This window comes from Prionailurus viverrinus, unplaced genomic scaffold (genome assembly GCF_022837055.1).
Source record: "Prionailurus viverrinus isolate Anna unplaced genomic scaffold, UM_Priviv_1.0 scaffold_60, whole genome shotgun sequence".
Taxonomy (NCBI): domain Eukaryota; kingdom Metazoa; phylum Chordata; class Mammalia; order Carnivora; family Felidae; genus Prionailurus; species Prionailurus viverrinus.
This window is the reverse complement of record NW_025927622.1, coordinates 937,036-951,487: the sequence shown is the minus strand read 5'-3', so window position 1 is coordinate 951,487 and position 14,452 is coordinate 937,036. Positions and strand designations below refer to the sequence as shown.

The 14,452-nt window shown below is 58.4% G+C and overlaps 1 protein-coding gene across 4 annotated transcripts in view; it reads right to left on the bottom strand.

Annotated features, from left to right (window-relative positions):
- SHC2 (SHC adaptor protein 2) overlaps positions 1-14,452 on the bottom strand; it is a 29,092-nt gene continuing 14,640 nt past the window's right edge. The window contains exons 3-14 of one of the 4 annotated variants that reach the window (XM_047848385.1): positions 13,452-13,512; positions 13,149-13,298; positions 11,696-11,749; positions 11,504-11,555; positions 11,283-11,409; positions 9,918-10,071; positions 9,231-9,288; positions 6,510-6,653; positions 4,383-4,693; positions 2,347-2,480; positions 2,141-2,201; positions 1-783 (exon numbers count right to left, since the gene is read on the bottom strand). In XM_047848385.1, the coding sequence (XP_047704341.1) occupies positions 2,352-2,480; positions 4,383-4,693; positions 6,510-6,653; positions 9,231-9,288; positions 9,918-10,071; positions 11,283-11,409; positions 11,504-11,555; positions 11,696-11,749; positions 13,149-13,298; positions 13,452-13,512 (1,240 nt within the window). In that variant the 3' untranslated portion in view covers positions 1-783; positions 2,141-2,201; positions 2,347-2,351. Of the gene's footprint in view, positions 784-2,140; positions 2,202-2,346; positions 2,481-4,382; positions 4,743-6,509; positions 6,654-9,230; positions 9,289-9,917; positions 10,072-11,282; positions 11,410-11,503; positions 11,556-11,695; positions 11,750-13,148; positions 13,299-13,451; positions 13,513-14,452 lie in introns of those variants that run through there. The other 3 variants (XM_047848387.1, XM_047848386.1, XM_047848388.1) reach the window with 3 other exon arrangements.

The following is a 14,452-nucleotide window of genomic DNA, read 5'->3' as shown; positions in this document are numbered from 1 at the left end:
TCCTCCAGCCCCGAAAGGCCACACCGTGGGCCTTGGCTCTGCCCCTGGGACACTGGCCTCAGCCTTCCAGCCAGAGGGCCTCTCAATGTGCAGGTGGGTTCGTTTCCTCATGGTCGTGTTACCAGCAGATCCCAAATGTCCATGCAGGTTGGCAGCCGGGAGGGCAGAGTCCCACAACCACCCACCGCCCCCCACCCCCGAGCCGGTTGTGCTGGCCTTGCCTGGATGCCCCCCATCCCAGCTGGGCCCCAAGGCTACCCGCCCCTTCAACATCAGCAGGTGCCCCGGCCTGAGGACCCAAAGCATCTCAATTCTTCCCCATAAAAGACAACTGTGCACTGATTTTTCAGGTGGAAAAACTGAACCAGTCAAGGACAGGAATCCCTCTTTCCAGGGAGAGAAGCTGAAGTCCATCTGGGAAAAGAGGTGGGCCTCCTTAACCCATCGGGGGCCCTGGCCAGGGCTTGGAGATGGAGGACTGCTTGTCTTTAATGTATTTTCTTTAGAGGTGAGAAAAGGTTCTGTCTTTGGTATGGACACCCTCACTCCAGGCAGAGGGTGGAGGCAGGCAGGGCGCCAGCAGGATAAACGGGTCGCGGGCCCCCATTTCTTGGCCTTGTTGACCCCGCCCAGGGACGGCTGGAGAGAGGCCTATGCGGGGGAAGGAGAGACAGTGGCGGTTCCAGCCTGACCAGGGTCCGGAGGGAGAGGCTGAGGAGCCCGTAAGGCCACAACAGGGGCATCTGCGGAGCAGGACAGGAGCTGGGAGCTGAGAACCATCACCTGGGGAAGAAAGAGAAGGAGAGGTCAAGGGTCAGCTGAGACGGCAACCAGAGACCCAGGCTCCGGCGTCCGGGACCCTGAACCTCAGCGACAGGGCCCAGTGAGGGCCTCCAGGCTGAGGGACCGGGGTGAAGCTCCCCACGTTCTTACAGTGTGACCTAGGGTAGTGCTCTAACCTCCCTGTGCTATTTCTTCTGCAAAGCGACAATGCTAACGACAGTGCCAGTTCAGAACCACGGGGGAAGCCTGTGGAGTTTCGGGAGGTGGGAGCATAGCTATTATTACTGCCATCAGCATTGTTTCTCGGGTCACAAACACCTTGGGGAAGGGAAGCAAACGTGCAAACACACAGCCCCCGACCTGCTGATCCTTTCAGGTGTCCCATGGGCCCACCCCCAGCCCCAGAAGCCCTTCCCTAGACTGGAAACCCCTTCTGTGCCTGCAGCCTGAGGCCCGGGCGGGGGAGGAGGCAGGAAGGGGACCGTTGTCTTGGGGACAGGAGAGCAGCCCAACCTGGCCAGAAGCTCCTCTCTGCTGAGCCCTTGGGGAAATTCCACAACCCTCTTCCTATGCAGCCCCTCCCTCCCCAGCTGAGCCCCCAGCTCCTGGCTTCCAAATCCCAGGTCCTGCCTCTCCCTCCTCCCCAAGACAGTTCATGCCACCACCACCCCCTGCACCCGCAGCTCACGCGCATGTCCTGCCTAAACCACCCCCCACCTCCCCCAGAGGCCCCAGTCTCTCACCAAAAGGTCCTGGAACCACCCAGACCCAGACCTGCCTGTCCCTCCCCAACACCAAAAGCAAAAGCCCAAGGGTGCACCTTTTCATCTCGCGCACCTCTCCTGAAACACCCATCGGACCCAGGCTACGCTAGCCCCTCCTCCAGAATAGTGCCCCCCCCCCCTCCCCGGCCTCCCCGTTAAACACGGAGTTACCATAGCAACTCAGCAATTCCACTCCTGGGTATATGCCCAAGAGCCATGAACATAGTCCACGCAAAAACCTGGACGTATGTGTTCTGAGTGGTCTTCCTCGTGATAGCCAAAAAGTGGAAACACCCAAATGTCCACTGACAGTGAGTGGCTAAACACGTGCCCACCGCGCACGCGCACGTCCACAGAGGACCGCATCCCCCGCGCATGCACACGTCCCTCGGCTGCAAGCTGAAGCGAGACGTCCACACCTGCTGCCCGTGGGCGCACCCCGAACACACGACACTCAGGGAGGGAACCAGACACGAGAGGCCATACGGAGTGTGAGTCCACGTGTGTGAAACGTCCAGAACAGGCTCATCCACGGATGGGAAGGGAGCTCGTGGGGGCCGGGGACTGGGGGAGGGGTGATGGTGACAGGGTACCTTTTGGGGTGGTAGAATGTTCTGGAATTAGGTAGAGGATGGTTGCACATCTCTAAACATGCTAAAAAACAAAACAAAACAAAACAAAACACTGAGTGGCACACTTTAAATGGGTGAACTGTGTGCTTTGTGAATTTTCTTAGTTTCTAAAGTGAGAGAAAAGCTGGCGACGGGAGAAGCTGGGATCCGTGGGGCCCACTGCGCACCTGGCTCAGGGCTCGCGTTTGACCACGCCGCGAAGATGCAGCTCGCTTTCGGCCGCCACGATGGGTTGCCCATTCTGCAGGTGGTAGTCGATCAGATGGCTGATGCTCTCAAAGAGCACATCCTTCGTCCGCACCTGTGGGGCCAGAGGCCTCAGCGTCAGCAGCACCGGGAGCTGGAGAGGCCTGCTGACTGGGAATCTGCAACCTCAGGAGCCCGCCCCGTGGGTCTGATGCACGCTCCAGTCTGAGAGCTGCTGCGTCAGAAGCTTCCAGGACTTCAACCACAGAATCAGACTCAAGATTCCAGAGTAAGGTATGCACACGGGCCCCAAAACCACCAGGGTTCTGTGGTCCCCAACAGACCCCTTTTTGGTGGTCCCCAAAAAGTCATGTCCGTGTCCCAAACCCTGGAAGCCGTGGACAGGAACTTATTTGGAGAAAGTGTCTTTGCAGATGTGTCTTTGATGCAGTTCAAAGACACAGCTGATGGTTAAAAACCACGCAGGCTTCAAAGACGTCAAAACAGATGAACGTAGGGAAAGCGGGTGGGGGGGGGGGGTAGGGTAGAGGGAAGCAAACCACAAGAGACTCAATGATAGAGAACAAACTGAGGGCTGAGAGAGGGAGGTGGGTGGGGGTGGGCTAGATGGGTGATGGGCACTAAGGAGGGCATTCATTGTGATGAGCACTGGATGTTGTATGTGTTATGAATCCCTGAATTACACTCCTGAAGCCAATTTTACTATACATGTGAACTAACTAGAATTTCAGTAAATACTTGATGTCAAAAAATAAAACTTGAATTTGAAAAAGGAACTAAGCTTAGTCTCTTCAAAAAAAATGAGAGAGGGGTGGCTGGGGGCTCAGTCGGTTAAGCATCTGACTTTGGCTCAGGTCACGTTCTCGTGGTCCATGGGTTCGAGCCCCACATTGGAGTCTACGCTGACAGTTTGGAGCCTGGAACCTGCTTGGGATTCTCTGTCTCCCTCTCTCTGTGCTCCCCCCCGCCTCAATTGTTCTCTCTCCTCTGCTTCTCAAAAATAAATAAACTTTGGGGCGCCTGGGTGACTCAGTCGGTTAAGCGACCGGCTTCGGCTCAGCTCATGATCTCGCAGTTTGTGAGTTTGAGCCCCGGGTCGGGCTCTGTGCTGACAGCTCAGAGCCTGGAGCCTGCTTCAGATTCTGTGTCTCCCTCTCTCACTGCCCCTCCCTGGCTTGCAGTCTGTCTCTCTCTCAAAAATAAATAAACATTAAGAAATTTTTAATAAATAGATGAAAGGAAAGTGTGCATCATGAAGAAATTTACTAACTTGTAGACCCTAGAACTCCTTGCAAATTGACATGTTTATGAGGCTTGAAATACATTATTTAAAAAAAAACACTCAAAGACATCATTCTTTGTAAGACACACAGTGATGACATGAGACAAAGATAATGTAAAAACGGGGTGGGGGGACAAAACAAGAGACCCATAAATATGGAGAACAAACTGAGAGTTACAGGAGGGGGTATGGGAGGGGGGATGAGCTAAATGGGTAAGGGGCACCAAGGAATCTACTCCTGAAATCATTGTCATACTAAATGCTAACTAACTTGGATGTAAATTTTAAAAAATAAAAAATAAAATAAATAAATATATCAAAAAAAAGAAAAAAAAGACGCATAGTGATGACAGACTGTAGGGGCAAAAGCGCATCTTATAATTGACCAAATACAGCACTTTGTAACGCCTGAAAGGCCTCGAGGCTAGAAAAGGTTTTGTAACCCCTAAAACGCCGTATAGACTGGGAACTCCCTTGTAAACCCTAAAATTCTTCTTAAGCGGGAAAATACTTTGTAATTCTAAGTTACCTGGTAAACGGAAACAGAATCTGCTTTGTAACCCTCAAACTACTTTGTTAAACCTAAAGGTGCTAAGGCCGTCCATCGGGCCATGCTCCCGGCCCCGGCCCCGCCCCCTGCGGCCCCGGCCCCGCCCCTGCGGCCCCGCCCCTCCGCTCTCAGGCCCCGCCTCCGGCCCCCGCGCGCCACCTTACCACGCCCTCAGGGTCCACAAGTAGCAGGTGCTTGGGCTGCCCCGCGTGCATGCCTGTGAGGACGTACTGCCCGGGATTGGTGACGCTGTCGCGCACCAGGAAGTCCCCGTCGGCTCGAAGCAGCTTCTCTGCGGCCCTTCGGCTCATCTGGCCATGGTACCAGGGCTCCTGCCGCAGCTGCTCCTCCGTGGGGGCGATGGGGGCCCGGCGGGTGGGGGGGCTGGGCCACTGGTCCTCCAAGGGAAGGGGCGCTACCGCCGCCCCCGCCCCCGCAGAGCACTCGTGCAGCTTCAGAGCGTCCTCGAAGGGTCCTGGAGGCGAAGATGAAGTGCAGGAGGCGGGGTTGGCAGCTGCCTCCTGCTGGAAAGCGGAGGGGGGTGGCCTGGGCTGGGAGGAAAAAGCTCCAGGTGGTTACCCCCCCACCCAGGACCTGAGCAACATTGAGCACCTAGGGTGCCTCAGACCTTGCCCTAAGGCCACAGTACGTCACTGGCCGTGCGCTGAGTGGGTGTGTGTGTGCTCTGTGTGGTGCCAACCTGGTCACCAGTCACCTTCCTGCCCCTCTAATGGGTTCTATTAGTTATGTAGTATATTTTCACGGATTTGGTTAAATCTATGCAAATGAGGTCGGCGTTTCTTCCTCTCCAATGTTTATGCCTGTTTCACTAATTGCCTGGTGACATCGCCAGCTCCTCTAATACGACACTGCATCTCGGTGGCAGGCGGCAGGCATCCCTTTCTCTTACAGACGTTCACAGAAAAGCTTCCTATGATCTGCAGGGGTTTTCTGAGGCTTCCAGCAAGCACCAGTGTGACACTGGACAAGCCACTCGCCCTCTCTGAGCCTGTCTCCTCACTGTAAAGCTGGATGTGGAGCTGTGGAGCAGTATAGATCAGACACCCTGGAAGGCAGAATCCCAGCGCTGACCCCCGCACTCCCACATGCCTTCCACTTTCTCGCCCTTGGGAATCCCTCCTCCCTGACTCCTTCCATGGTCTGGGCGCAGCCAACCCAGACTCCAGCCACCAGGACGTGTGACCGCACGAATCAGAGACAGACCCAGAATTTTCAATGGAAGCCTGGCCAGAGTTGCTGGGCCGCCTGATCACCCCGGGGGACCACCGGCCTCAGAAGCCCCCACACTGGAGCAGCTCCTTTCCCAGGTGAGGACTGCTGTGGGGAGGCAGCGGGGGCCACGCCTTTAGTCTGGCAACTGCTGCACAGTGGGCACTATCAGCCCATGTCCTATTGCGATAAGAAATCCAGTTGGGGGGCCTGGGTGACGGCACGGAACCTGCTTAGGATTCTCTCCCTCCCTCTCTCTCTGCCCCCCGCTCACATGCACACTCTCCAGTTGTCAGGTGGTGGGGAAGGAGGCTTGGCAGACTTTGTGAAGGAAGAAATTTCCAGCCGGCTTCCTGGGGCACTCCCACTAGGGAGGCGTCCCGAGGAAGGGAGATGACCATGCCTGTGGATGACCACGACATTGGCGTGGTTGCAGATAATGACGCTGTTTGGATCGCAAACTTCCCCCGTTAGACTGACCACCCCCTCAGGCTGGGGCATCACAGAGGGAAGAAAGGAATCAAGTGTTCACTCCATCAATATGTGGTTCGGCCCCTCTCATTAGACTGGGGTCCCCTCAAGGTTGCCTCCCCCACCAGGCTGGGATTCCCAGTGGAAGGGGCTTGGGCCTACTGCCTTGAGCCACAGAGTCACCTGAGGAGGGAGCTAAAATCCCCTTGTCAGTCTGGGAGACCCAGAGGTAAGGAGCTACCCCCCCGCCCCCAAGAGACTAAGGAGTATCATGGAGAACAGGGGCCTGAGCCTCCCCCATCATACTAGCCACTCTTTCCAGGCATGAACTAGGCCCCTCCCCTCAGACTAGGGACCCCTATAGAGAGGAGGCTGGCTTACTCCCAACAGACTGAAGAGCCCCGGGGAGGGGGGTGGGGGGAGGCCACCAGAGCCTCCCCTATCACACTAGGGAGTCCTGTAGGAAACACTCCCCACCCCACCCTCACCACTTTGCAAAGTCCCAACTGGAGAGGGCTGGGCCTCCCCCATCAGACTACAGCTTGCTAGGGGCATGGCCTCCCCCCTCAGGCTGGCCTGCCCCTACATACGCATGTCGAACAGGTCCTTCTTGGGGCTGTCCTCCGGCTGCAGGGGCTCTGGGGCATCCAGACCCTGTGTGTTGACGTACAGGTGGTCCTCATAGTCTCTGGGGCCCCGTGCATCAGCCTGCACGTAGCCATCCCCTGGTGGGCCTGGGGAGGGTAGGAGGAGTGGAGGGGGCAGCTGGGGGAGCAGCGGACCCCACCTGGGAGCCCCGCCCAAGTCCCCCCTCCCTGCCGGGTGGAAACTTCACACCCTCTTGCAGAGCCATCTGGAGTGAAAACCCATAAATGTCCAACCAGGGGCTGTGGGGCACTAGAGGGCCACTCTCGGGGAGGGGACTAGGCAGGACGATGGCAGAAACCCCCATGTTTCTGTTAAATGTCCCCATCTAAAAATTACTAACAACGAACTGTCCCCCCTGTAATTATGCTGTCCACATGACACATAGGTCATGTGTTTCTGTTTCTGTCCTATTGTAGGATTTCCTTTCTTCTCAAGCTTAATTGTAAGTGTGTAACGCATTTGCATGGTTCAAAAGCCACAACCACAGTAAAAATTGTCCTTGGAGGGATTTCTCACTTGGGTCCACTCAGTGCCCCATTCAGATTCTGCTGGATCCTGACCACTTTGCCTCTGCCCTGTTCCCCTGCCCTCACCCCTCCCAGGGTGTTGGGTTTTTGCTGGTCTGACAGGTTCCCAGGTAAATGGCGTCTGGGGGACCTTACTTCCCATTTCTCTTATTTTGAGCAAGGCTGAGCTTTTCCCAGGTTCAAAGGGCATTTGTGCGTACTTTTCTCAGAACCGTCTCTTCATTTCCAGACGTCACCGCTTTTAATCCTTGGCAGAGAAATAATGATTTTGGCACACTGCGTGGCCAAATCCAGCCCAAGGGCCCTGCTGTTTGCAATCCCCATGGTATGCCAACTACATCCTTAAACTCATGGGCATTGGGCTCACAGGCCAGCTCCACCTGCCCTCTGTGGACAGGGGAAAGTTCGCCACCCTCTCTGTGCCTAACTCTCTTCCTCTGTAAAACAGGGAGAATGGGAGTCTCCTTCATAAGCGGGGTGAGGACCAAAAGCGTAGAACAGCGTCTGGCAAACAGATATGATTCCATACGAGTGCTGGCCATGTGCCAGGCATGGATGGCTGATGGGGGCAGAGGGGTTTCAGTGCAGGCTTCCCGGTCTGCCTGGAGGAGGCATGGATTCTCCCAGCCTTTCGTGGCCAGGGCCAGGGAAGAGGGAAGAAACTCAGGTTGTAGAATCCGGACAGAGAGAATCCCCAGACACAGGAGCTGGGGCATCGATGTATTGGAAGGAGTTCTTGGCTAGAGAATTGGGAAAGGTGTAAAAAGAAGCCTTAACAGTGTGTGCAAAGGCTCGGGGCTGGGAAGTGCCTATGAACCCTGGAAGTCATGGGTGAGCAGCCCATGTCCCAGACAAACAGCACACAAGGGCCACGTTATAGCTTGGCACCTGGTTCTTTAACCACTGGGTGCTGGCAGTCGACGAGGGTTCTGATGCTTGGCAGCGAAGTGCCCAGATTATCTGGGAAGATCTAAAAAAAAAAGCCCAGCACAGATGTTAGGCTGTGAGGGGACAGGCAACTACAGCAGGCTGGTGGGCGAACCGACGGGCACCCTCGCTTCGGAGAGCAGCTTAGCGGCCTCCAGTAACGTGACTAACAGGCTCTGATGTCAGCAGCCTCACGGCTCGGCACCCACAGGAGAAACACGGGGCTGCACACCGTGTGTGTGTGGGGGGGGACCCTCGGTGCCCACCAGTAGGGGCTACGTAGGCAAGCAAGCTCCAGGAGGCTGACACTGCAGAACCTCAAAGCGACCAAGACGCCCACAGCACGCCTGGAGAGTCACCATGTCTGCGGGTGCCTGTTCTTACCGAGCCCGAGAGGAGACACAGAGGAGCCGGGGGGCTGAGCGCCCCGACTGGGAGCGGAGGGCCAAGGGGGTGCCAGCCTTACGTCACTTCTCATTCTGTGTAACAGGGCAAAGTGCCCGTGGGCCAAACACCCAGTCGATTCGTGAAAGCCAAAGCCTGAAGTGCCGGGCGGCGGGGACACGCGTGATTTCCATCACAAGAACAAGGAGCCGCCCTCGGGGGACCGGACCGTGTGGAGACCAGAACCAGCGGAATGACGAACATCCGTGGCCCTTCGTCACACCGCAGACGCCACAGCAAGCACCTGGAGTCTACCCAAGTGTCCGTGAGTCAAGTGCAGGCGAGATAAAAGAGACCCTCTGCGCGGGGGGGTCGCGGGCAGTGCGAACAAGAACGGGCACGGGGCGCGTGCTGACGTGGAAGGAACTTCAGGGTGGATTGCTACATGGGAAAAGGTAGGCGGGAGCGAAAGACATAGTTCATGGATTGGAAAGCGCTTGAACGTCCGTGGAAAATACTGGAAAAATAACGGAAACTGGTACTGACAGTGGTGGCCTGACTGGGGAGGTGGATAGGCAGACGGGGCCAGGGTGACACCACGACTTCTCACTGAAGGCCTTTCTGTGCTCTGGCATTTTGAACCACGTGAATGCTGTGTCCCTCCCAAAATGCAACGAACCTAGTCTGTACGGAAGAAAGACAAACCAACTAAGAGTGTGGGGGGCGCACAACATCTCACGGGTGAAAGTGAAGTGGGGCAGAAGAGAGGAACTGGGGGGGGGGGGGGCGGGGGCCTCCCTGAGCCTCCAGGGCATCTGCTGTTACCTGAGGGGCCCAGGTCCCACGGCAGACTGCGGGTGTCCCTTCGAGCAGGCGATACGCCCTGAAAAAGAGAGTGAGGGGTCCTTCTGCCACGTGCAAGCCCCTTCCCAGCCCAGCACCCCGCCCTCCCGGAGGGCTGGACCTTCCCAGCCCAACACCCCACCATCCAACACCCTGCCCTCCTGCACGGCTGGAGACCTAAGTCAGATGCTAAGAGGGAAGCTCTGCACCCTGCCAACCCTGCCCCCAGGCCCTGGCTGCTGCATGCTGTTCCCTTCACCTGGATGCCCTTCCCTGCACTGCTCTCCCGGGCAACGCCTATTCACCCGTCAGGGCCCAGCCCAAACACTGCTTCCTTGTGGAAGTCCTCCGACCACAAAGTCAGTCTCCCGGTTGTACATTCTCATTACCTCCCCTGGAAACCTGTCTCGTCTCGTGGCCCTGATTAAACTGCCAATAGAATTCTCTAATCAGTATCTGAGGGTGGGAGTCACATCTGGAGGAGGGCCAGACCCATCTGTGCAATTTGGGGCAGGAAGGAGGGAAAGGAAGGGCAGGGAAGCATGAGATACCCTCCCCTAGGGTCAAGGAGAAGGGGAGCAGAAGGAGAAGCCAGGGTCAGGCCCAAGGAGCCAGTGCCTAGAGATGACCTCCCACCATCCCTCCCCCATGAGAGCCACAGAGGCTGACCTGGCCGAGGGCGCCGACGGCACAGGGTTGAGTTAGGGCGAGCCTGGAGTCCACCAGCCCACCCAGGGGCGGCTCCTTCCCTGGGATGCTGTTGTAGTAATTGTGTTCCGTTTCCTCCTCGTCCCCCCAGGCCGTCTCCTCGGGCCTGGTCAGCCTGGGGACAGACAGCAAGAAGGAGCACAGGCAGGGACCCCAGGTCTCAGGGGCAGAGAGAGAGGGAGCTCCTGCCAGGACGCCAAGGCTGCGTGGCTGGAGCTTTGCTCGGTGCGCCGGGCTGAGCCCCTTCCTGCTCTGGGCCAGTGCGCTTTCCTCCTCTGTAAGATGGGACCTCACACTCTTTCCAGTGCCTTCTAGAAACCACAGCTGGTCTCCACTCCCTTGCGCCCACCTCTGCCCACCCCACCCCCACCAGGCAGCACACACAGGGTGCCGGTCTGGCAGGATGGGAGTGCCCTCAGCACCATCTGGCCCTGCAAGGGCCCCTGTAGAAATTGATCAGGCGACTGCGGTTCCTGACAGCCAGACGGGGGAGGCTGTTATCAGTGTTTATCAGGCACGAGGGTGCAGGCAGCAGAGGAGGGCCCCGCGAGCGGACACGATGGACACGTGAGCCCGTGTGGCGCAGGCATGCTGGTGAGGGGCTGAACGGAGGAGAAGCGCACGGCAGCACGTACGCCTGCAGACGCTCCCTATTCCTTAACGTGAGCACGTTCGTACGTCTAACACGCTCACCTGTCCGTCACTTAGTCTGGCAAGTTTCCACCCAGTGAGCTACTAAGTAGCTAAAAGCAGGGCTCAGCAAGTCTGGCCCCCGCCTGCATGCGTGCAGCCTAGGAGCTAAGAATGCTTCCTACTCTTTTAAACCACAAAACTTTTAAGCGATTAGGAGAACATCCAAAGAACAATGTTTGGTGACACGTGAAAATTACATGAAATTCCGAATTTAGCGCCTATAAATACGGTTTTGCTGGCAGGCAGCCCATTGATCCTTTCACGTATGGTCCCCAGCCGCTCTTGCTACAATGGCTGAGGCAGGTGTTCTGGCCCAGCAAGCTGAACACACCGACCGGCCCTTTTGCAGAAGCGTCGGCCACACCCGTCCAGGCTGGTGATGACCACAGCCGCTGACTGGCTCCCTAATCCTCACCTCAGCCCGAGCGCGGGCTGTTTTCACCCGGGTTTTATAGAGGAGGGTGTGGCGACCAGGGGCAGTGGAGCCGCGTGCCCACTGGGAGCAGAGAGGGAAGGAGGGACAAAGCGAAGGCCCACACCCGGGGTGGAGATGGTGAGCGCAGGGACTGCGCATCTGGCCTTGGTCGGGTGGCACGATGTCTCTGAGAAGACGTGGAGGACGTGGCCTGGTACCTTTCCGGGGGCAGGACCACCCTGGGGGGGCTGTGCAGGTACTGTTTGAAGCGCAGCTCGAAGGCTTGGCCCACGGTGCTGATGATGCTCTGGGCGAGGCCCTCACAGCACTCCAGGATGTGGCAGGCTGCAGAGGGTCACGGTCACGTAGCATCAGCATAGCCTCGGCCCACTGGCACAGCAGCCCCCAGGGCCCCCGGCCGCCCCCACTGGGACCTCACCTCTCTGGTTGATGGGATCCTTGGCTACGTAGGCCACATAATCAGTCATGTCCTGGGGGAGAGAGAGGACAAGTGGGAGGGCTGGACCTGCCGGGGCCACCCCGGCCTGGTAAGGGGGCAGGGGTGGATGGGCATGGGGCCGTAGGGCACAGACAGGACCAGAAGTCTACCCCCCCCAGTCCCTGGCCTTACCGTGTCACCTCCCGACGCAAAGGAGATAGACTGCATGTGGTGGTTGGCAATGACCTGGCGGGAGAGAGACACAGTCATGGGGGGCCACAGTCCTGGGGCCGGGGAAGGGGGCAGGCTCACCAGGCCAGGGCCACAGAGAAGCGACCAGGAAAGGGCTGGAGTCAGAATGGGTACCAGGGTGACCAGGAGAGCAGCTGGATGGGGAACGCCCACCAGCCTCACACGTGCATACTTCTGATACCCAGACACAGACGCACGGACATGCCCGCAGACGTGCACAGACACACGGACAGCCCACAGATGTGCACAGACGCACAGAAATGCCCGCAGCTGTGCACAGACACAGACACGCCCGTAGACGTGCACAGACGCACGGACACGCCCTCCTACACACAGATGCTCACACATGCAGTCACACACACTCAAGCCCATCTTTGCGCCCTCACGCCTGGTGCTCTGGCCCGCGCGTCCGCCCAGACACACACCGCGGACGGCGCACTAATCTGGCACAGCCAATGCAGCCATGGAGGCTTGGAGGAGACACAGGAGAGAAGAGCCGGAGGCTCTGTTCTGGCACCAGCGCCCGGGCATCGTCATCTGTGTGCTCATTTGCGTGCTCATTTGCATGCTCATTTGCATTTGCTTGCTCATTTGCATGCTTGCTTTTGGTGCACACTTGCAGGCCTGTTTCCGTGTTCATTCGCGTGCTCGTTTGCATCCATTTGCCACCTCCCATTGCTGTCCTCAGTGCTCATGTTCCTCCAGGGCCCAGGGAGCAGTGGCCGCCTCACCAGGTGCTCCACAGATGCCCTGTTTGGGCTCCTTCCGCGGTGCCCCCACATCACCGCTCTTCCCAGGCTCACAGTGCTGTCTGGACAAGTCCTAACTCCCCACCACGAACCTCACTGACCTCTCCAGCTCTGTCTCCCCACAGGGTGACCTATGCCTGGGACATCTCTCCTCACCTCCTCCCTTGGAGCCAGCATCACCGCCTCCAGGAAGCCCTTCGTGACACCCCTGCTAGGTTACAGTGCCCTGTGCACACGTACAGCACCCCCTTGCCTGGCCTCACAATGCTTTTTAGAATTTGTAATTATTCCCTTATCTGTGCAATATTATTTTGCTGGATTGTTTCCACTAGAAGATTCCCGGCCAGGGCTCTCACCCTCAGCACTGCTGACAATGGGGGGGGGGGGGCCCATCTCGGCGGGGGTGTCCTGGGCACTGTGGGGGTTCAGCAGCCTCCCTGCACCCCACCCCCGCACTCGTGCCAACTGTGAGTGCCATGAGGGCAGCTCGGCTCCTGGCTCGGGCGGGGCCTCGGCACATCTCCAGGTGAACATGTTCACACACAGCCCCACACCTGCCATCTCTCCAGCTTTGCCCACGGGACCCTGGACCTGCCCTGCACGGGGGGCTGCTGGGGGCTGAGGACACGGGTGGCGGCACTCACCTGGCGCGTGGCAGGCACGGACAGGTTGAGGCCGTCGGTGGAGATGCTCACAGCGATGCTCATGCCAGCGAAGCGCAGGTTGGTCTTGCCCAGGATGGAGGCCAGCGCCTTGTTCGGGGCCTGGGGACAGGGCAGAGGGCAGTGCTGGGCCTGCAGAGTGGGGAGCCCAGGCACTGGGAAAGGTGGGGCAGCAGAGGGGCTCCAGCTGGGGCAAGGTCCAGGAAGGCCACGGCGCGCCCTCCCCCCCCCCCCCCCCCGCCCCGCTCCAACCACACCCACCAGGACCACCAGCCCGTCACCCACCTTCTTCTTCCAGGAGCCCCGGATGCCAGGCACTGCCTCATGGAGCCGGTTGATGGCTTCCCTGTGTGGGGGGTTGTAGGAGGAGGCTTAGTGAACTCGGAGAGGGGCTTGGGGAGGGGGTAGGAGCTCAGGGAGTGTGGGGGGCAGAAGCCATGGGCAGAGAAGGTACTTGGATCCTGAGCTGGGAAGGGGCTCACAGGAGGGAGGGAAGCGGGCACCTGGAGAGAGGAGGGAGGAACAGAGCCACGGACCGGGGGCTCTCAGCCCCCAACCCGTTTGTACCCGGCAGATACCCATGCACATACCGACCTCAGCTCTTGCCCTCTGGGGCTTCCTTCTCAGTGATCAACACATCCCTGGGCCATGGCCCAACTCCAAACCACAGGGGTGAGATTCAGGGGAGCCAACGACATAGGGCGTCAGCCTGGACCCCAAGTGTCATGCGGCCACAGGCCAGCCAAGATCCCCAGCTGTGGCATGAGAGCGTGACCTCTGCTCTGGGCTCGCCAGACTAAGAGACAGACCTCTGTGAAACCGCTAGCCCCGGGGAGGACTGGGACTTCACGGGCCCTGAAGGTCAGAGGGACCGTGCTGGGCCCCAAGTGGCCGGGGCCCTCACACCCGGCAGGCGCGAAGGCAAAAAGGCGCGGCGGGAAAGGTCTTGCTGCTCAAACAGCGAGATGTGGAGACACCACACAGCCCGACACCCCACCTCCCGTCCCAGGAGACATGGAAACACACGTGCACACAAAACCTGTGCACGCGCGTTCACAGCAGTACGAATCACAACAATCACCAAAAGGTCGAAGCCACCCAAGTGTCCATTGACAGGTTGACAAACAATGCATCCACCGCGCAGGCAAAGGTCCACAGAGGAACGTGTCCATCGCGCACGCGCACATCACTCAGGTGTGTCCACCGCGCATGCGCACATCCACAGAGAAACGCGACCACCGTGCACGCACGTGTCACTCGGGTACATCCCCCGCCCACGCGCACGT